Source organism: Phoxinus phoxinus, assembly GCF_949152265.1.
Source record: "Phoxinus phoxinus genome assembly, chromosome: 1".
Classification (NCBI taxonomy): domain Eukaryota; kingdom Metazoa; phylum Chordata; class Actinopteri; order Cypriniformes; family Leuciscidae; genus Phoxinus; species Phoxinus phoxinus.
The window spans coordinates 2,932,164-2,952,331 of NC_136876.1; the positions used below are offsets into that span (position 1 = coordinate 2,932,164).

At 41.0% G+C, this 20,168-nt stretch overlaps 1 protein-coding gene across 2 annotated transcripts in view; it reads left to right on the forward strand.

The window, feature by feature from the left end:
* LOC307006403 (uncharacterized protein) overlaps nt 1-18,865 on the forward strand; it is a 34,597-nt gene extending 15,732 nt beyond the window's left edge. Inside the window, exons 1-4 of one of the 2 annotated variants that reach the window (XM_079627340.1) lie at nt 6,055-6,081; nt 6,895-7,150; nt 10,983-12,759; nt 13,609-18,865. In XM_079627340.1, the coding sequence (XP_079483466.1) occupies nt 7,117-7,150; nt 10,983-12,759; nt 13,609-13,612 (1,815 nt within the window). In that variant the 5' untranslated portion in view covers nt 6,055-6,081; nt 6,895-7,116 and the 3' untranslated portion in view covers nt 13,613-18,865. Of the gene's footprint in view, nt 6,082-6,341; nt 6,396-6,894; nt 7,151-10,982; nt 12,760-13,608 lie in introns of those variants that run through there. The other variant, XM_079627341.1, reaches the window with a different exon arrangement.
* Nucleotides 18,866-20,168: the final 1,303 nt, after the last annotated feature.

Genomic DNA, 20,168 nt, shown 5'->3' on the forward strand with positions numbered 1-20,168 from the left:
TAAATACACAGCACAGATCAGGGGAAACAAGACACAGCTGGGACAAACAAATTCATAATGACAAATTAACAAGACACACCTGTGAACAATGATCAGAGCATAAACAAATGACAAGACACATGGCAGGATCACATGACAAGACAAAAGGCTTGTTCGACTTGAACCGCCGCTGCACAGACCGATCAGTGAATGACATCAAAGTACCGCAAGAGTGATTTGAGAGCAGACGGGTCCGTATACTTTTGAATCGCTCTCGTGGTACTTTGATGTCATAAACCGATCGGTCTGTGCAGCGCCGGTTCAAGTCGAGCAAGCCTATTGAAACATGACAACGACAAGAAACAAAACCCAAACAGTGACAATTTCAAACTCTGAGTATAGTCATTTTATATCTATCTTATGTAAAGGTTATTTGTTTCTATATTCTATATTTCTATATTCATTTGACACTATTAACCAATAAATCCTGCACACTAAAAGCTGCACGGATAAATTTGCTAACCCCACAAATGGACCTATCTATGTAAACGATTTAGAAAAAGTTCCATCGATTCAGACTTTTTGGGCCCTATCTTGCACCCAGCGCAATTTACTTTGTACACCAAGGCATGTATCATTCCTATTTTGCACCCGACACACAGCGGACTTTTCCCTCCACAGACGCACGTCGGTAAATTAGGGAATGAACTTGCGCTCCCGGGGCAGTTCAGTGAAAAGAGGAGGTGTGTTCTGGCGCAAACTTTCCCTGGTGATATTCTGCAGGTTCAGAAAACAATTCCGCCACAGACCAGGAAAAACCTAGTTATTCAGATGCTATTTTTTGCACTAAAAGCTTGTCGAACAGAGTCTGATTACTGGACTAATTAAAAAATATAGTTATCTTTCACGTCTTAGTAGTAGTAGTAGCCTTTATTGTCGCTAGTCACAAGTACCAGTGAAATTGGCCGTCAACCTGTCCATGCACAAACATACATACAATATGACAATGGGGTAGACAGGACAGGAAGACAGAGCATTGAGGAAAATAATACAGCATGACATGAGGATAGGTGAGGGAAAAAAACTCCCAGACTATGCTCCTGTGAGGAGTACAGTCTGGGAACAGGAAAAAACACCTCAGCAACATTAGCACATAATCAGTACTACAACATGAACCCACAAGACTTGCAACAGGGGAGGGGAGTGGGGGATGGAGGTGACCCAGCACAGGCAAACAGCCATCCGGTCCTGCAGCCTTTCGGCGCTGGTCACAGACCCGCCCGCCAGGCTGGGGGGTACAAAGCGGCGAAGGCGAGGGATTCGGGGTGGGGGGGGGGGGTGATTGCATATCTGTATATATATGTAAGAGTTTGTGTATGTGTAGGCCTGGAGATTCGCTCCGCCTGGCATCCAAATCTCGGTGCCTCAGTCCGCAAGATGTCATAGCGTTAACACAGCAAGTTGCCATGGAGACAACCTTGATTAGGTCCCAAACAGAGTCAACAATCAGCAGGTGTCTGTGGGGAGTGGGGGAAGGAACGCAAGAGCGGCTCACTGCAGTGCTCTTCCGGGGGAGTGTTGTTCCAACAGCGGCCTTGGCCGAGGCCAGTGCTGGTTGATGGGGGCCGAAAGCAGATAAGATTGGGATTATTTGGTCTTGGGGCGAGTAGCCGCATTCCTTTGCACGACTACTCTCTTAGTCCATTCTGGTCCATCAGCTTTTGCAAAGCCGTGAGCTTCTCCGTGATGTTATCCAGTTTTCGGGTCACCTCCCTGTTGTTATCCATAAAGCGGTTAATAGTCCCCGCCTGAGTGCTGACCGCTCTGCCCACTGCTTCAATCATGCCGGGCAGCATTGTGGGACTTTGGACAGCTGTCACCGTTTTCTTAATTTCTCGATAAACCAGGGCAATGCCTAATCCAGTCAGCAAAAGACCTGTTATCATGGTTCCGAATAGGTAGATATCTTCAATGTCCTCCACGGAAAGAGCCGCCAGACACACTTATTGTAGTATTACATTAAGCATCATATAGTATTGGCTGTCTCAATATGTGTGTGTGTGTGTATGCCAGTTCATCTTACTATTGACGTGTGGATAAATACAAATTACATTTGATTTTTTCCCCAAAGGCTTTAAAATACAAAATAGTATTTTGTATTTCAAATAGGTATTTTAAAAACATGTATCTGAAATACTGCCCATCCCTGCCCCTGCAGTCAAACCGTGTAAATTGTTTGGTTTTGATTTATTTTATTTTATATATTAGTATTTTTATGTAAACTAGTAAACCTGTATTTAATAAAAATACATTTAATTGAAATTAAGAAGCTTGCCTGCCATAAGTCTCTGTTTTACAAAAGATTGAGCTGAACTTACCACAGAGAAGTCTTCTGTAATCTAATTACTGTTAGTATGAAAATTCAAATGCTTATTAATTAGAACAGATTTGACTTACTTTACCTAACCTTAGAATAATTAAAATGAAGTAAAAGGTGTTTAAAATTAAGCACCATAAAACAATATGAATAGCGTTTTACTCTTGGACCAATAGTGCTTTGTGGTGCTCTTTATTTTTAAACGTTTTAAAGGGGTGGTTGATTATGATTTCACTTTTCTAACTTTAGTTAGTGTGTAATGTTGCTGTTTGAGCATAAACAACATCTGCAAAGTTACAACGCTCAAAGTTCAAAGCAAAGGGAGATATTTGCTTTTAAACGGCTGGTAGAGACTACACGACATTCCTCCCGGGTTAGTGACATCACCAACCCTAACATGTACACAGTGGCGCAAAAAGATGGATAAAGCAAAAAAGCTGTGGGGGGCTAGAAAAAGAAAGAGCGAAAAGGAGATGGCAAGTAGGATTTAAAGTGTGACGTCCAGGCATGTAGGCCAAACTGGCTTTTTTTGGGGGGCGGCGGCCAAACATCGACGGCCCATTCGTTTTGTTTTGTTTTGCTTGATTGGCGAAGTTAGTGCCGGTGTAATGCATGAGGGAAGGGTCTTGTAAGGGCTGGTGGAGGGATGGAGGGTCTCGTAAGGGCAGGTGGAGGGATGGAGGGTCTCGTAAGGGCCGGTGGAGGGATGGAGAGTCTCGCAAGGGCAGGTGGAGGGATGGAGGGTCTCGTAAGGGCCGGTGGAGGGATGGAGAGTCTCGTAAGGGCCGGTGGAGGGATGGAGAGTCTCGTAAGGGCCGGTGGAGGGATGGAGGGTCTCGTAAGGCCAGGAGGAGGGATGGAGGGTCTCGTAAGGGCAGGTGGAGGGATGGAGGGTCTCGTAAGGGCAGGTGGAGGGATGGAGGGTCTCGTAAGGGCAGGAGGAGGGATGGAGGGTCTCGTAAGGGCAGGTGGAGGGATGGACGGTCTCGTAAGGGCAGGTGGAGGGATGGAGGGTCTCGTAAGGGCAGGTGGAGGGATGGAGGATCTCAGAAGGGCAGGTGGAGGGATGGAGGATCTCGGAAGGGCAGGTGGAGGGATGGAGGGTCTCGTAAGGGCAGGAGGAGGGATGGAGGGTCTCGTAAGGGCAGGTGGAGGGATGGACGGTCTCGTAAGGGCAGGTGGAGGGATGGAGGGTCTCGTAAGGGCAGGTGGAGGGATGGAGGGACTCGTAAGGGCAGGTGGAGGGATGGAGGATCTCGGAAGGGCAGGTGGAGGGATGGAGGGTCTCGTAAGGGCAGGAGGAGGGATGGAGGGTCTCGTAAGGGCAGGTGGAGGGATGGAGGGTCTCGTAAGGGCAGGAGGAGAGATGGAGGGTCTCGTAAGGGCAGGTGGAGGGATGGAGGGACTCGTAAGGGCAGGTGGAGGGATGGAGGATCTCGGAAGGGCAGGTGGAGGGATGGAGGGTCTCGTAAGGGCAGGAGGAGGGATGGAGGGTCTCGGAAGGGCAGGTGGAGGGATGGAGGGTCTCGTAAGGGCAGGAGGAGGGATGGAGGGTCTCGTAAGGGCAGGTGGAGGGATGGAGGGACTCGTAAGGGCAGGTGGAGGGATGGAGGATCTCGGAAGGGCAGGTGGAGGGATGGAGGGTCTCGTAAGGGCAGGAGGAGGGATGGAGGGTCTCGTAAGGGCAGGTGGAGGGATGGAGGGACTCGTAAGGGCAGGTGGAGGGATGGAGGATCTCGGAAGGGCAGGTGGAGGGATGGAGGGTCTCGTAAGGGCAGGAGGAGGGATGGAGGGTCTCGTAAGGGCAGGTGGAGGGATGGAGGGTCTCGTAAGGGCAGGAGGAGGGATGGAGGGTCTCGTAAGGGCAGGAGGAGGGATGGAGGATCTCGTAAGGGCAGGAGGAGAGATGGAGGGTCTCGTACGGGCAGGTGGAGGGATGGAGGGTCTCGTAAGGGCAGGTGGAGAGATGGAGGGACTCTCCATGGCACCATTTCCAGGATTCAGCTCTGGGCTCCTCATATTCAGTGATGATGATATACCAGTCTGCAGAAATGTCAGAATCCTACAGAAATGCACAAAACATAATAAAAACAGAAGTTAACAGCACAATGCCATTACAAGTAACTAAATTATCTTACTTTTAATTTTTATGTAAGGTTTTCCTTTTATGAGCACAATAAACTTTTACATGTTGAGGTTGATGCTGATGTGTTAACTCACTTTTTATCCAGCATAAATTTTCCTCAATTTATCAACAGTACCAATGGACAAATAAAATAGATAACGTATGTTTAGTTACTTTATCATATAATATATAAGCAGTGTTGACCACAGTAAATTCTCCTACACAATAGGACACATACATCACTCACTCGGATGTCTATTTCATGTTGTGATGTGCTCGTCTGCGATACTTATCTACGATTTTCCTGCCAGATGTTAATAGACATTTAGCATCTTTAAGATGTATATGGTTTATGTAAATCCAATTTAGAGACGTGGTGGCGCCAATATTGTTGCTGCATACCCCTCTGACACTGGGTAGTTGCGCCCCTGAATTTACATAAGCCGCGTCCCCGTGAACATGCAGTTGTAGTCGAGCACATTTATCAAGAGTGCGTTTTTGCTAACCCTCAAAAAGTGACAACTTTAACATTCACAAATATCATGGAGTATTTTGAGCTAAAACTTCACACACACACATCAGAGATTTATTTTACATCTTGTGAAAAGGGCATTTTACCATCCCTTTAATCATTTTCAGTTTCTGCGCATGTAAAATGTTATTAGGCTATTTTACTTTATAGTGATTCATGTAGTTATCATACGATCAAACTAGTTTAATTTGGTCATATTATGCTGCTGTAATTATTTATCTGTAGTGGTTTATAAGGATGAGGGTCATCATTAGTGATTGTTTTTGTGTCATAGATGTTTTATCCATGTCATAGTGTGAGAAATAACAGTATTGCCTTTCAATGGAGCAGTTTAATAGTCTTTAGTCATCTATCTGACTCAAATAATGTGTTTCTAACAGCAAACACTCAGAATAAAGTGAGATGATCTGCTGATGATCCTGAATGGCTTGTTGAATGAGTGTTGATAGTCTGAGGCTCATCAATATTAACAGATCTGCTGAAAACACTCTTTATTTCATGACAATAGTTCCTGTTTTCACCTCATTTATTATGCTGATGTCTTCAGATCTCCTGTAAATTGTCACTTAAAGCTCATTTCATTGGTGTCAGCAGACTGAGGGGATTTGTTGGCTACTATATGAAAGTTTATTTCTGTGTTTATGTTTATGAACTGTTTTTCTTCCCATTATTTATATTTGGAAGAATTTAAATTATTTATATTATTTTCTATATTTCTAGATACCTGGATTTATAATGAAGAAGCAGAATATAATGTTAGGATTAGCAATAATTTTTTTTTTGAATTGGCATCAGTTACTGTACGATGAATAGATAGACAGACATAAATGCTTATGTAACAGGTTAAAGAATCACAAATATGTTTGCAACCTTTCATTTTCTATTATGTGGGTATGTGAGTTTATTTCACCATAATCTTGTATTGTTCAGTCACTTCATGGTAGCTCACAGGTATTGGGAGAGTTGTTTGCTGTGTAAGTGCGCCCTCTATCGGATAGAAGCTGGCGGTGGTCATATACTGACTTAAAGCGTTCGTTTCTCAGTCTGCATTCTACTGGACTGAGAGAGGTACGTGTTCACATCAGTGCAATGTAAACTTGAAATATACCGGTTGTAACCTTAGCTTTAGTGCACATGGTAACTTGTACGTGTATTTTATGATGAGTGCACATATTTAGTTGAGATGTGTCGAGAACTGCTGTTTTGAGTGCTTAAGGAATTGCTAACATAGCTAGCCTCGTGGTTTGTTTTGCTGTAAGTTAGCGCTCGCCATTCTGTCGTCTTGTGATGAAGCCCACATGTTTCAGTTTTCCTTTTTCTTATGTTAGGCTGATTCTGAGTGGAGATAATCCTGAACTGTTGCTCTCTTTGAAATTGTACTGGTACTTCCAATACCAGGTTTAGAATATAATGTGTTTATTTAAGTTTTCTTGTATTTATTGATGTTCAATGGCACTGAACAGCCCAGATGTAAAGCATGCACATTTTGCTTCATGCATGTTACTGTGTTAACTAGTGAAAGGAATATGGTTTATTTCATGTTGCATAATGTTAATGTAAAACATTAACGTTATTACCCATAGTTAATAACAGAAATAACACGCAATATGACACACAGCCTACACATGATATACACAAGCCTAATGCGATATGTTCATTTTTCATGGTAATTTTTCTGATTTGTGAATGCGATTAAATACTGAGTCTGCATTCTTCTTGACTGAGAGAGACTGATTCTGATTGAAGATCGTCAGTGTCCTGTCATCAGTGCACCAGAACACAACGCAGTAGTCGGCGAAGTGCAGACCGCGCCAGCTACACTTAGAAGTGTCATTTATTATTAAAAAAAAACTCAGTAATATATACTTTTGATTTTGGCAGATCAGCTCCTCAAACTCTGGAATTCATCATCAGTGAAGCTCCTCCCACTGCAATCACATCATCAGTGAAGCTCCTCCCACAGTAATTCAGCAATAAATGCTGTAAATTCCCATCAGCTACAAGTGAAGACGAGCATGAAAGCATCAGGAAGAGCTGAAATCTGCAGAGACTGAGTTTATTAAAGAGGACAGTGAGAACACGAGTGATCCAGAACCCTGCAGAATGAAACACACTGAAGATCCTGAAGAACAAAGAGGTTGGTGTTTATTCTTCATTCATTCATGATGCTGAAGAACATTCATGTTAGAAACATTCAAGCACTTCTTCACATTTAGATAAACAGTTAAACTAATGGTACAGAATGTTCTGGGTTTTCTTCAACAAATGTTTAGTAAAGGGAGATTTGAGACATTTTTATATTGATGATCAATATTATATCAAGCTAAATACTATTTGACATTTACGTTTATTTTATATCTGGTTTCCAATTTGCAACAACGTTACCAGAATTTTAGGCATTTTCAACATAGTTAAAAATATATATATTTTAGGAATAATCAGTAAGCACCAAATTACTGATGAAGTTGTTTTTGTCAAATATCATACAAGTTATTCATAGTTATAGAGATTCTTCTTACAGTAACTTTGGTAACAGGGTTGATGAATACAGTCAATGCTACAGTTTGTGTAAAAATGGATTGAGATTATTCTCATGCAGTAGAAAGTGCCCTGATGTCACAATTTTAAGAGATGCTCTATTTAACATATAACAAATAAAAATAATAAAAATAATAAACACACCACTTGAATGCTAAACGCTTGTGTTATTTCTCACAGGGTTATTCACTTGAGCTTGTGTTTCTGGTGTCAAGTCATCTTCATTTATAACAGATTGTTTTGGCTTTATAGCGGTTCTTGAATAATGTTATTTTCCAGCTAAAGTTAGTTTTGATTGATTCATTTCCGTCGAAAGGATAATTTGTTATTAAGTTAGGGGCCGCTAAGACGACACCGTTCTCTCTACACATACTTTAAACGTAAACCTGTGAGAAACGCTGATGGCGTTCACATGCGCATTAAGAATTAATTATATAGTTATGTGCTTTTGAATATATGTGCACATGTTTGTAATTCTCTACAAACCAAGCCTAAACAAACTACTTGTCCTGCCTATAAAATTTGATACCGAATTTTATTTCATTTTATCACTACGGGGTAGATACGCAAAATTTCCACAATGCTTTATCTGTAGAGTGGTAAAGGGATCCTCCATAGGGAGAGGCTAGTTGGCACTTCAGCGCTGCGTTGTCATCGGGTCCAGGCGAAGGTCCTTCCTCAGATCTGGATACGGCCTGGATCCGGCAGGCAGCGGGAAAACCTCAGGATAAACAAAGACACTAAAATTAGCGTAGATGCAATTCTTCTTATGATGTAACGAGTACATCAGGATTTAAGGGAAGTGTTCCCAGTTCCGGCCGACCTAATCTATGCAGCCTAACATTGAGTTATAGAAGTCTATAATGTGTTATGTGAATGCTAGGTCAAAGAGATGTCTTTAATCTAGATTTGAACTGACAGAGTGTGTCTGCTTCCCGGACAATGGTAGGAAGACTGTTCCAAAGTTTTGGTGCTAAATAGGAAAAGGATCTACCGCCAGCAGTCGATTTTGATATTCTAGGTATTATTAACTGGCCGGAGTTTTGAGATCGCAATAGACGTGAAGGACTATAATGTGTTAAGAGCTCGCTCAAGTACTGCGGAGCTAAACCATTTAGTGCTTTGTAAGTAATCAGCAATATTTAAAAATGTATACGATGTTTAATAGGCAGCCAATGCAGTGTTGACAGAACAGGGCTAATATGGTCATACTTCCTGGTTCTGGTAAGAACTCGAGCTGCTGTTTTTTGAACTAGCTGTAGTTTGTTTATTAAGCGTGCAGGGCAACCACCCAGTAGAGCATTACCATAATCTAGCCTTGAGGTCATGAACGCATGAACTAATTGTTCCGCATTTGTCAATGAGAGCATATGGTGAAATTTAGATATATATTTTTTTTAAGATGGAAAAATGCGGTTTCACAGATACTAGACGCGTGACTTTCAAATGAAAGATTGGTATCAAATTAATATACAGCTGAGAATCGTCTACATAACAGTGAAAGCTAATTCCATGTTTCCTAATGATATCTCCTAAGGGTAGCATGAACAGCAGCGGTCCTAGTACTGAGCCTTGTGGTACGCCATACTGAACTTGTGATTGATAAGACATCTCTTCATTTACCGCTACAAACTGATAACGGTCAGATAAGTATGATTTAAACCATGCTAGTGCAATTCCACTAATGCCAACATAATGTTCGAGTCTATTTAAAAGGATGTTGTGGTCAATGGTGTCAAATGCAGCACTAAGATCAAGTAATACTAATAGAGAGATACAACCACGATCGAACGATAAGAGCAAATCATTTGTGACTCTAACGAGAGCTGTCTCGGTACTATGGTACGGTCTAAATCCGGACTGAAAATCCTCAGATATCATTTCTTTCAAGAAAGGAACAGTTGTGAAGATACAGCTTTTTCTAATATCTTTGACAGAAAAGGCAGATCCAAAATCAGCCAATTGACAAATTTTGTAGGATCAAGTTGCGTTTTTTTAACAAGCGGTTTAATCATAGCTAGCTTAAAGGTTTTTGGTACGTATCCTAGACAAAGATGAATTAATGATATTAAGAAGAGGATCTATGACATCTGGAAGCATCTCTTTCAGCAGCTTAGTCGGTATAGGGTCTAACAAATTGTTGATTTAGATGATTTGATGAGTTTGCAAAATTTCTCTCCTATAGCAATGAATGAATCAAATTTTCCCTCAGTTCAGTTTATTTATCCCTTAGGAAATTAGTTTTGCAAAGGTGCAACACGTCACAAAAACACTCACATAACAAACTCTCACATAACAAAAAACACACATGGTTACTGACTATTCAACATTAAAATAGCAGTTGGTATGAATGAGTTCTTGAACCTCCTGGTTCTCCCCCCCATTACTCTATATCTGTGGCCAGATGGAAGAATAACAAACTCTTTATGTAATGGGTGTGATGGACAATTGATTATTGAAAAAGCTTTTTTAACAACTCGTTTTTTAAAAATGTCCTGAGGCAATATCTGTTGAACTCCAATCACTTTAGAAGCCGTCTTAATCAGCTTAGTCATTCTGTTTCTATTGGACAGGCTAATACAATCAAACCATACAATGTCACAATAAGAAATTACGGATTCGATAAAACTCTTATAAAACAGTGTCATTAACACTGAACATACGTTAAAAGAGTTAATTTTTCTTAAGAAAAACATACGCTGCTGAACCTTTTTACAAATGGCATCCGTGTTGGCATTAAAATTTAATTTATTATCAATAATTGTACCCAGATATCGATATTCGTCCACAAACTCAATATCCCTTCCATTTATGACAGTAAGAGAGACCGGGATGACCGATTTTCCGAAGTCTATAATCATGTCTTTGGTCTTCGATATATTTAAATGTCTTAATAAGACTCATTTAAAGCAATGTAATCGTTTGGTTTTAGCCAGGTCTCTGTCAAACACAGCACATCTAGGTTATAATCTGTAATCATATCATTAACTATTAGCGCTTTTGAAGTAAGAGATCGAATATTCAGCAACCCAAGCTTTATCATTTGCTCCATCTGTATTATATCTGTTTTTTATTTGTTTAACATCAATAAAAATTTTAACCTTAGATGGGTTTGAACGTTTTTTGGATTTCCAAGTTCGGGGAACAGACACAGTCTCTATATGATGATATCTAGGTGAAAGAGTCTCTATGTGATGGGATTTATCTGACCTTGGTGACGTGAGGCCGCTAGCAGACGGTCGGTTTAGCCAGTCTGTCTGCTTCCTGACCTGAGGCCCAGATTGTCACATGATAAACAGTTACACTATGAAATGGTACAGAATGTTCTGGGTTTTCTTCAGTACTTTCATGTCCTTTTACTTTATATTTCTCTCTTTGAATAATTTTGATGTACTGAAAAATAAATTTAATATTTGTTTCTTTCCTGTCAGACCCGATGGAAGAGAGCGAGGAGAGTGAAGAACTGAGAGAAGTGAAGGAGGAGAGTGAAGAACTGAGAGAAGTGAAGGAGGAGAGTGAAGAACTGAGAGAAGTGAAGGAGGAGAGTGAAGAACTGAGAGAAGTGAAGGAGGAGAGTGAAGAACTGAGAGAAGTGAAGGAGGAGAGTGAAGAACTGAGAGAAGTGAAGGAGGAGAGTGAAGAACTGAGAGAAGTGAAGGAGGAGAGTGAAGAACTGAGAGAAGTGAAGGAGGAGAGTGAAGAACTGAGAGAAGTGAAGGAGGAGAGTGAAGAACTGAGAGAAGTGAAGGAGGAGAGTGAAGAACTGAGAGAAGTGAAGGAGGAGAGTGAAGAACTGAGAGAAGTGAAGGAGGAGAGTGAAGACCTGAGAGAAGTTAAGGAGGAGAGTGAAGAACTGAGAGAAGTGAAGGAGGAGAGTGAAGAACTGAGAGAAGTGAAGGAGGAGAGTGAAGAACTGAGAGAAGTGAAGGAGGAGAGTGAAGAACTGAGAGAAGTGAAGGAGGAGAGTGAAGAACTGAGAGAAGTGAAGGAGGAGAGTGAAGAACTGAGAGAAGTGAAGGAGGAGAGTGAAGAACTGAGAGAAGTGAAGGAGGAGAGTGAAGAACTGAGAGAAGTGAAGGAGGAGAGTGAAGAACTGAGAGAAGTGAAGGAGGAACATCATGTCCAACCTGGAGGAAAACCCTTGAGTCGCTCAAAGACTAAAAAGACATTTTTAAAGAAAAGCTGCACTCAGTGTGGAAACAGTTTCACAACCAAACGATGTCTTGAACGTCACATGATGATCCACACCGGAGAGAAGCCGTTCTCATGTGATCAATGCGGGAAAACATTTCGTAGGTCATCAAACCTGAAGACACACCTGACAGTTCATACGAAGGAGAAGCCGCATTCATGTTCTGTGTGTGGAAAGAGTTTTTCACAGCTGCAATATTTACATAGACATGAGAAAACTCACACTGGTGTGAGAGAGTACATGTGCTTTGAGTGTGAGAAGACTTTTACTACAGCGAACTATTTAAAACAGCACCAGAGAATCCACACTGGAGAAAAACCTTACAAGTGTTCACACTGTGACAAGAGATTCAGTCAGTCAGCAACTCTGAAAACACATGAGATGATCCACACTGGAGAGAAGCCGCACACGTGTGATCAGTGCGGGAAGAGTTTCTCTTTTAAAAGTGACCTGAAGATACACATGAGGATCCACACCGGAGAGAAGCCGTTCTCATGTGATCAGTGTGGAAACAGTTTCACAACCAAAGGATGTCTTGCACGTCACATGATGATCCACTCCGGAGAGAAGCCGTTCTCATGTGATCAGTGCGGCAAAACATTCCGTAGGGCATCAGTCCTGAAGAAACACCTGACCGTTCATATGAAGGAGAAGCCGCATTCATGTTCTGTGTGTGGAAAGAGTTTTTCACGGCTGCCATATTTACATAGACATGAGAAAACTCACACTAGTGTGAGAGAGTACATGTGCTTTGAGTCTGAGAAGAATTTTACTACAGCGAACTATTTAAAACTGCACCAGAGAATCCACACTGGAGAAAAACCTTACAAGTGTTCACACTGTGACAAGAGATTCAGTCAGTCAGCATCTCTGAAAAAACATGAGAGGATCCACACTGGAGAGAAGCCGCACACGTGTGATCAGTGTGTAAAGAGTTTCTCTATTAAAAGTGCCCTGAAGATACACATGAGGATCCATACAGTGGAGAAACCACATAAACACAGTCTGAGATCCCGGTAAGTAGTTTATTTTCATATGCTGAGCAACAGTCTCTCTGTGTAAATTAGCCACACATCACCCTATAGCCACAGGACATTTTATTAGCTTGATATCTATTAACTCGTTTTCAACCAACAGGATTGTCTAATTTGTCAGTTCAGATCAATGCAAAGAACCCACTAATTCGCTCTCTGACAGTAGGTGGCGCTCATGTAAAGCAGAAATGCAGCACTATACAGGGCTCTAGACTGAGAGTAAGTGGTCACATTTTGCAAACTTTTTTGAGAGAACTTTTTTTTCTGCCGGTGCGAGAGAGCTGCCATTTCTGCCGCATACGAGAAACATCACACGGCAAACGAAAGCAGAATGAAACCCCGCTACTCGTCTGAGCTGCGCAGCGCAAACAGTTTATCCGCTCGGAGCAATACTAGACAGCGGTTTACTCGCAACATTACTACACAGCGCTGGCAGATCCGTTGAGAAAGCATTTTAAAGAGATCACCCAAAAATAAAAATTAGCCCATGATTTACTCACCCTCAAGTCATGCTAGGTGTGTATGACCTTCTTTCAGTCGAATACAATCAGAGATATATTAAAAAATGTCCTGGCTCCCCATAATGCACTTATAATGGCAGTGAATTACTGTTTCTGTTTTGAAGTTGTAATAAATATTGGAGATCAAATGATTATGAACTCTTCTGACAAATCTTCTTCTGATAAATTCCCTAAAAAAAAAACTTCTTCTGAAGAAATGGTATATATTAACGACTATCTGCATGCTTTGAAAGTAACGGATGGAGATGACCTAGAAATTAGAAATGTTAATGTAACAGACAAGCTGATATTTTTATGGACTATCTTATAGTTGAACACCTCCAGAGGGACAACGCAAAGAGAGCTCGCAAGACGGAGAAGGAGAGAAAGGCGAAGATCACCCACTGAGGCTCGACTCCCTAAGAACGGACGGATTCATCGTGCTCAGCAGTTAATTAAAATTATCGAACCAGTTGAGCGATTAAATAGGATAATAATACACAGTGCAAACTGAAATAAACTGCTCAAATGAGGATGTGTTGAATTTGCAGGACAAGCTCAAATTACTTAAAGCCTAATTTGAGCTTGGCCTACGAATTTATGGTTCGTTGTCAGAGGTGTTGTGTGTGTCTGTGGACTCAATGGCCCTCATTTATCAAAAGTGCGTACACCAAATTTCCAGCGTACACCTGGCGTACACCCAAAACCACGGTGACTTTGCGATTTATCAATATGGACGTTGGCGTACGGCATGCTCAAATCCTACGCCAGCTCAGGAGGTGGTGTACATGTACGCACGTTTTGAGTTAGTGCTGAAATGCGCAGAAAAACGATTCCTAACACCACAAAACGCACTGACAAACTAAAGATATGATATATTATGACCCACTGTGAAAAAACAACAACATAGAAATTATAAACTTCAGTGTTTATTTTTGTAAGTTAAGCCCGGCAGGTGCGCACGGACTGGGTTCAGTAATGAAAGGCTCCATTACCCTTCAAATTGCGCAAATTGAAATTGCGAATTGAAAATACGACCAATGGAAACACGTCAATTTCGCAAAAACTCGCGTTTATCGCAAAAAAGTTTTTACGCTCGCATGAGGTGGTTTTTCAGGCAATTCGAAAAAGGGATATTTCGCAAAACTGCAATGGAAACAGTTTTTGCGCATTTACAGTCACCTGACTTAGAAGACGCGGTGTGTTTGGGGTCCGTGTACGCAAATAATAATTATCATCATTATTACTAGGCTATATTTAGAAGACGCTTTTATCTAAAAAAGGAACAAAGCAATTCGTCAAATGGGACTAAGATTATCACAAATAAACACAAGATTTTGACGCATATCCAAGGGTTTGTGGAGTGTGGAACGCGCACTGGATGGCACGGAGGCGCGCGCGCGAACACTTTTTCCTATCAACAGTAAAACAATTTAAAATACTCTATCATTTCTGGTCATACAGAAAATAATAATACATTATTTGTAACTACTTTTATTTGTTTAAACAATAACAAGAAAACGTTGTGCTTTTGTAAAAAAAAACAATCAGGCGCGTTTCATGATCTCCGTGAACTGGAGCGCGAGAACTAAAACAAAATATAGCCTATAGGCTAAAGCTTTAAATGTCCACTTTAAATAGAACAAATTCGAATCGAAAGCTAATACATTTTGTTCTGATTAAGTAATCCGTATGAAAGGTGCATTTCTCTCTAAAAGCGCATCTGCTTAACAGCGAAGATGGAGATCTTAGCCGACTTTGAAAACAATAGTTTAATATTGGCTCTTCTCATTCAGCACTGCGGGAAAATATCAATTCCAGATTCTAATTTGGCCTTAGAAAACCAGTAAAATCGACATGTTTTCCATATTAATTTGTGTATATTTTACATGTTTAATAAAGGGGCAAAAAGTCATTAAACAAAAATCAGAAAATTCGTCGATACTTACTTTTTTGCGCAGCAGTTGGTGTTGCCAGTTCAAATTAAACTTTTGGTGTTCAACTTTGCGTTTTAAAAAGACAACCGTTAATTTTTCGTTTTTCAATAGCCTACGGGTTTAAAAAGGAAAAACGAATGGACACAAAAGTAGCCTACATGGATCGTTTGGAATAGGAGACAGAGTTCTTTATTAAATTCATAAAATAAACAATAATTAGCCTATAGGAATACTGGATTCTAAACCTCAAATAAATGTCACAATCAAAACCTCAGAGCAGAAATGAGGGGAAACACCCAGACACTCCTTATATATCGTTCGGAGTAAAGTTAGCCTATAAGGGCCCTGCCATTAATGCTTGGATAACACGTAGCCTACGTCTCCTTCCATTAATAATAATAATGTCTAATGCGGTGGCTGTGATATTATATAAACCAACGTCCGTTGCCGTGATTTTTGGAATGACTTATCGCGAGAGAAAAAAGGACGTTTTAGTTGCATAACATCGGTTAATGGAAACGGCGTCATTTCGCAATAGGTTTTTTTATCGATATTTAGATAATAGCGCAAAACATTTGCGCAAATCTGTAATGGAAACGACCAAAAAATAATTCAGAGTGACAAAATAATTAAAATGACATTCTTCTTCTTTTAAATAATAATAATAATACAAATAATAATAATAACAAAGACATTCTTCTTCTAAATAACAATAAGCGTCATTAATAATCAAAATCATAATAGGCTACTAATAAGAATATTACAAATTGTCATGCAATTATTCACATCATCATCACTATTGTACACCCTATTACATGTGACGTCATGCGAAATTCAACGCTAATAGTTTCAAAACACGTGCTGTAAAATAATGCATTGTGATAGGTAATTTGCTCAACCAACCAGCGATTTAAACTGGATTTCCACCGGAGAAGTTTCTCCTCTTTGCCGTCTTCCGTGTGTCCATGGCGTAAAATGAGGGCGTGGGGGAGGCGGAGACGTGAATATATAGGGGCGTGTTAATCTAATGACGATCGTTTTCAGCCGCGGCATTTATCAAGGGCAGGTATTGCGTACACCTGAATTTCAAAGGTACGCACAACTTCATAAATCAGGCGGTGAGAGGAGTGTAAGCATAATCTTACGCCAACATATACGCCCGTTTCGACGCAAGATTGATAAATGAGGGCCAATATGTTTAGACTGTTAGGACCACATGTATTTTTAAAAGGAACTGTGAACATCATTCGCCTTAGACTAAACTAGCAAAACTAGAGAAAGGTCAAAAGGGTTGCGATAGTCAAACTTACTGTCAGGGTTCTGCCCTGGCAGCTTTGTCTGTGTCTTTGTTTCATGTCTCTATGTTTGTGTTGTGCTTCAACATATGGCTCTGTCTTTGTTTGTGTTGGCCATGTTGCTCCTTTGCTCCTGCCTCCTTGTTTCCCAGAACCACACCCTCTTGTCTAGTTAAGTCCTCGTAGAAGTTTCTTTTTTTCTTCTTTTTTTTCTTTATCTCTGCCATCGGTCCTGTCTGTCTTGTCTCCTGTGTCTCTAGTTCCAGTCCTGTCCTGCTAGCAGAGCGTCCCTGGCTGCTTACACTCTTAGCTTTGGAGCAAGCCTGGTGCTGAGCCTGAGATCCCTGAGTGCTTTGCCTGTTGTACTTGAAGTTCCTGTCTGGCTATTGCTGGTATTCTCAGGTCTCATTCTGCTCTGCCATTACTACTCTCCAGCCTACAGTCATCTTGTGCTAGTTACAACTGCTGCTCGGCTAGTTACAACGGCTGTCATTGTGTCTCACCCCTGCCTATTGTCTGGACCAGGGGTGCCCAATCCTGCTCCTGGCGATCGACTGTCCTGCACAGTTCATCTCCAACCCTAATCAAACACACCTGCCTTTAATTTTCAAGTGATACTGACGTGCTCTGAAGACCTTAATTGGTTGCTTCAGGTGTGTTTGATTAGGGTTGGAGATGAACTGTGCAGGACAGTTGATCGCCAGGAGCAGGATTGGGCACCCCTGGTCTGGACTGTTCACCTCTCCCACCACATCGTGTCATCTGTCTACTGTTTGTTAAAAAACATGTTAACACTCATTCTGCATTTGAGCCCTCCTTCATAGACCCGTGACACTTAAGGCAAGTTCATACTACAGGATTTTAAACCGTCGGGCTGAACTGTGCAGTTCACACTACATGACTTGCTCTCTGTGAAATCAGGAGTGTTCAAGTTGTTGAGCTGTTCACACCACACGACACAAGGTGATTGATCTGCAACAGGAGGTAACTCACTACACGAGTAGACAACAACTCTGTCATCCAACGATTATATCTTGTCTACAAACCCACGTTTTGTCGCGAAAAATCACGCGATAAAACGAACCGGAAATGACGCAATACAGCACGCGAAAAAGAAAAGATACGCTTCTTTTTGTTCACAAAAAAAGAAGCGTATTTTCCCAGTGACCTCAACCCATGCCTTGCTCTGATTGGCTGTAGCTCATGACATCACATGTGGTTGAGTCGTGCGACAGCTCCAGATATCTAGCATGCTAGATGTTTTTCTGGGCTCGGCGACGCGTCTGCGAGTGTCTTTGATGCGTTGTTGGCTCTTTCATACTAACAGATTGGCGAGCGTTCATCAGCCGCTAATCTCCCGCGATTTGCACGCGATAACAACCCGACCTGTCGGCGAGCTCAACGATTTGCAAATCAGGCTTAAATCTGGCATAAAATCCTGTAGTGTGAACTAGGAAAAAGCTACCAAATAAAGCTTTTGTCTATGTGCTGCATAGAATAGGTGCAAAAAGAAAATGGATATTTTGAATATGTGCTTCTGCAAGCCTATGTTAATGAAGGACTAGGATAAGTCCAAAGTTTGACCTTTAAGGGAATTGGCTTTAGTAGAATAACAGCCCATTGTTAGAAGGCAGCCCAGACCAGGGTTAGTATAAAAAGCCTTGGAGAGGTTTTTTTCGGGGCCACATTTCGGGTCTTTTACGTGTTTGTTATTTTTTCCTTTGTTTTTTCCCCTTTGTATTATTCTGAATCTTTTTTAATAAAACGAAATCATGTTGTGGTAATACGTAAAACTTTTTAACCAAGTCTAAGAGGATTTTTTTTCCTATCAATATTTCATGATTTTTTGTAATGAAATATTAGCAAACGCCTAGTTCATTCGAATTCAAGATTGAACTGGTTAGAGGCACCACCGAGGACCCTGAATCGACATCCTTCATCCTTAATATAAAGGTAAGGCCAATATTTGATTGCAGCAGATTATGGGTATGTTTGAGAATGATTTTAGGTTACAGCGGGATAAAAATACAACAAAGTCCATAAAAGTGCATCTATCCATGATAAATGTGCTCCACACTTCTCCAGGGGGTTAATGAAGATCTTCTGAAGTTTAGCGATGTGTAAGAAAAATATCAATATTTAAAACTTTATAAAGTAAAATAACTAGCTTCTGGCCAAACAGACATACGGATTTGACTTAAAGGGGTGGTTCAGGATTCTGTACATCGGACCTCATTTTCAAGTTAGCCTGGTTGTTATTCATCAGTGGAGACAGTTTTCTAAAAAAAATACATCCAGTCCTTCCAGTTGCATAGTCCACAGTACACCAAAATCAAATAAATTATAATGCCAGACTGTCGATGTAAATGTCTGTTGAGAGAATAAGGTTAGAAATCAAACTACCCTTTCATTGCATTGCAATAGTTATACTTTGTTCCCTGTATTTATTAGCACAGTCTACAAGCAGCGGCAGAGTGATATTAAGTTACCTAGGCAACCGAGAGTATATAAGTGTATTTACCTGCCGCTGACACTCATCACTACAGAAGCAGAGGATATTTCACTAAGAAATCAAATCAACATAGGACTATGGCCACGTTTGAAAGCCATGCCAATGTTTTAGACTTTGGAGACGAGGAATGTGTTTTATTCAACGAACCGTACATGTATGAGCCAGAATACACAGATGAAGAACTAATCGAGATGGATGCTAAAAGGGCAGAAATTGAACTGTAAGTTAACGTTATCTCCACTAACGTTGTCATTGTCATTCTATCAGTTATGAAAGGGACTAGCTTCATAGATAGCTATAGTACCCTTAAGAGTTATTACCTGTTTATAACTGGTGCATCTGGAAAGACGGCTGGAACTGCATTCCTTGTTTCGATTATGGGGTTTTTCAAAGTCGTCTGGTCTAAAATTATCACTACAAATTCGCAACTTTAGTAGAGTCTCTGCCGGTGTCTTGTTGTCCAAGCCAGCAGCAAGAAGCCACAGTTGGTTCCTTTCTGGATTTCTCAATGGAAATTTGTGGAAACTTTTTGGTGAACCATCTAATGTTATTTGGTTTATTTTTACAATTTCGAAATGCACAACGAATCACCATGTTGCCAATTCTTTAGTTTACAATAGAATGTTTTTCAATATCGTTGTTCAAGGCTACTACTAGCTAGCTAAACATCCCGACTGTAGTGCGCGCTTCTGTTCTGTGTTTACTTTTCGGCACAGTACTACTAACCGGAGCAAAGTAAAATTCCGCCGCTGCTAAGAAACTAGTTCCTGTAAATGTAATGCGATCATTGAGATGCAAGAGTACTTTGATTTCTAACATTATTCTCTCAATAGACATTTACATCGATAGTCTGGCGTTATAATTTATTTGATTTTGGTGTACTGTGGAGTGGGTAAACTTATGCGAGTAATGTGACATACTGCTGATATTTATGCTGCGCCATTTCTGACGTCACAAGTTGCGTAAGTTGCACTTTAGGCGCAAGTAGGCTGTGTATGGCGGAAGCTAGAATTTTACTTTATTTACTTTACACAAACTCATCGCTTTGACTCAGAAGGCCTTTATTAACCCTCCAGAGCCATGGAGAACTTTGATGATGGATAGATGTACTCAATGTGACAGAACCTCCCCCTCCGCAAGGCACGGC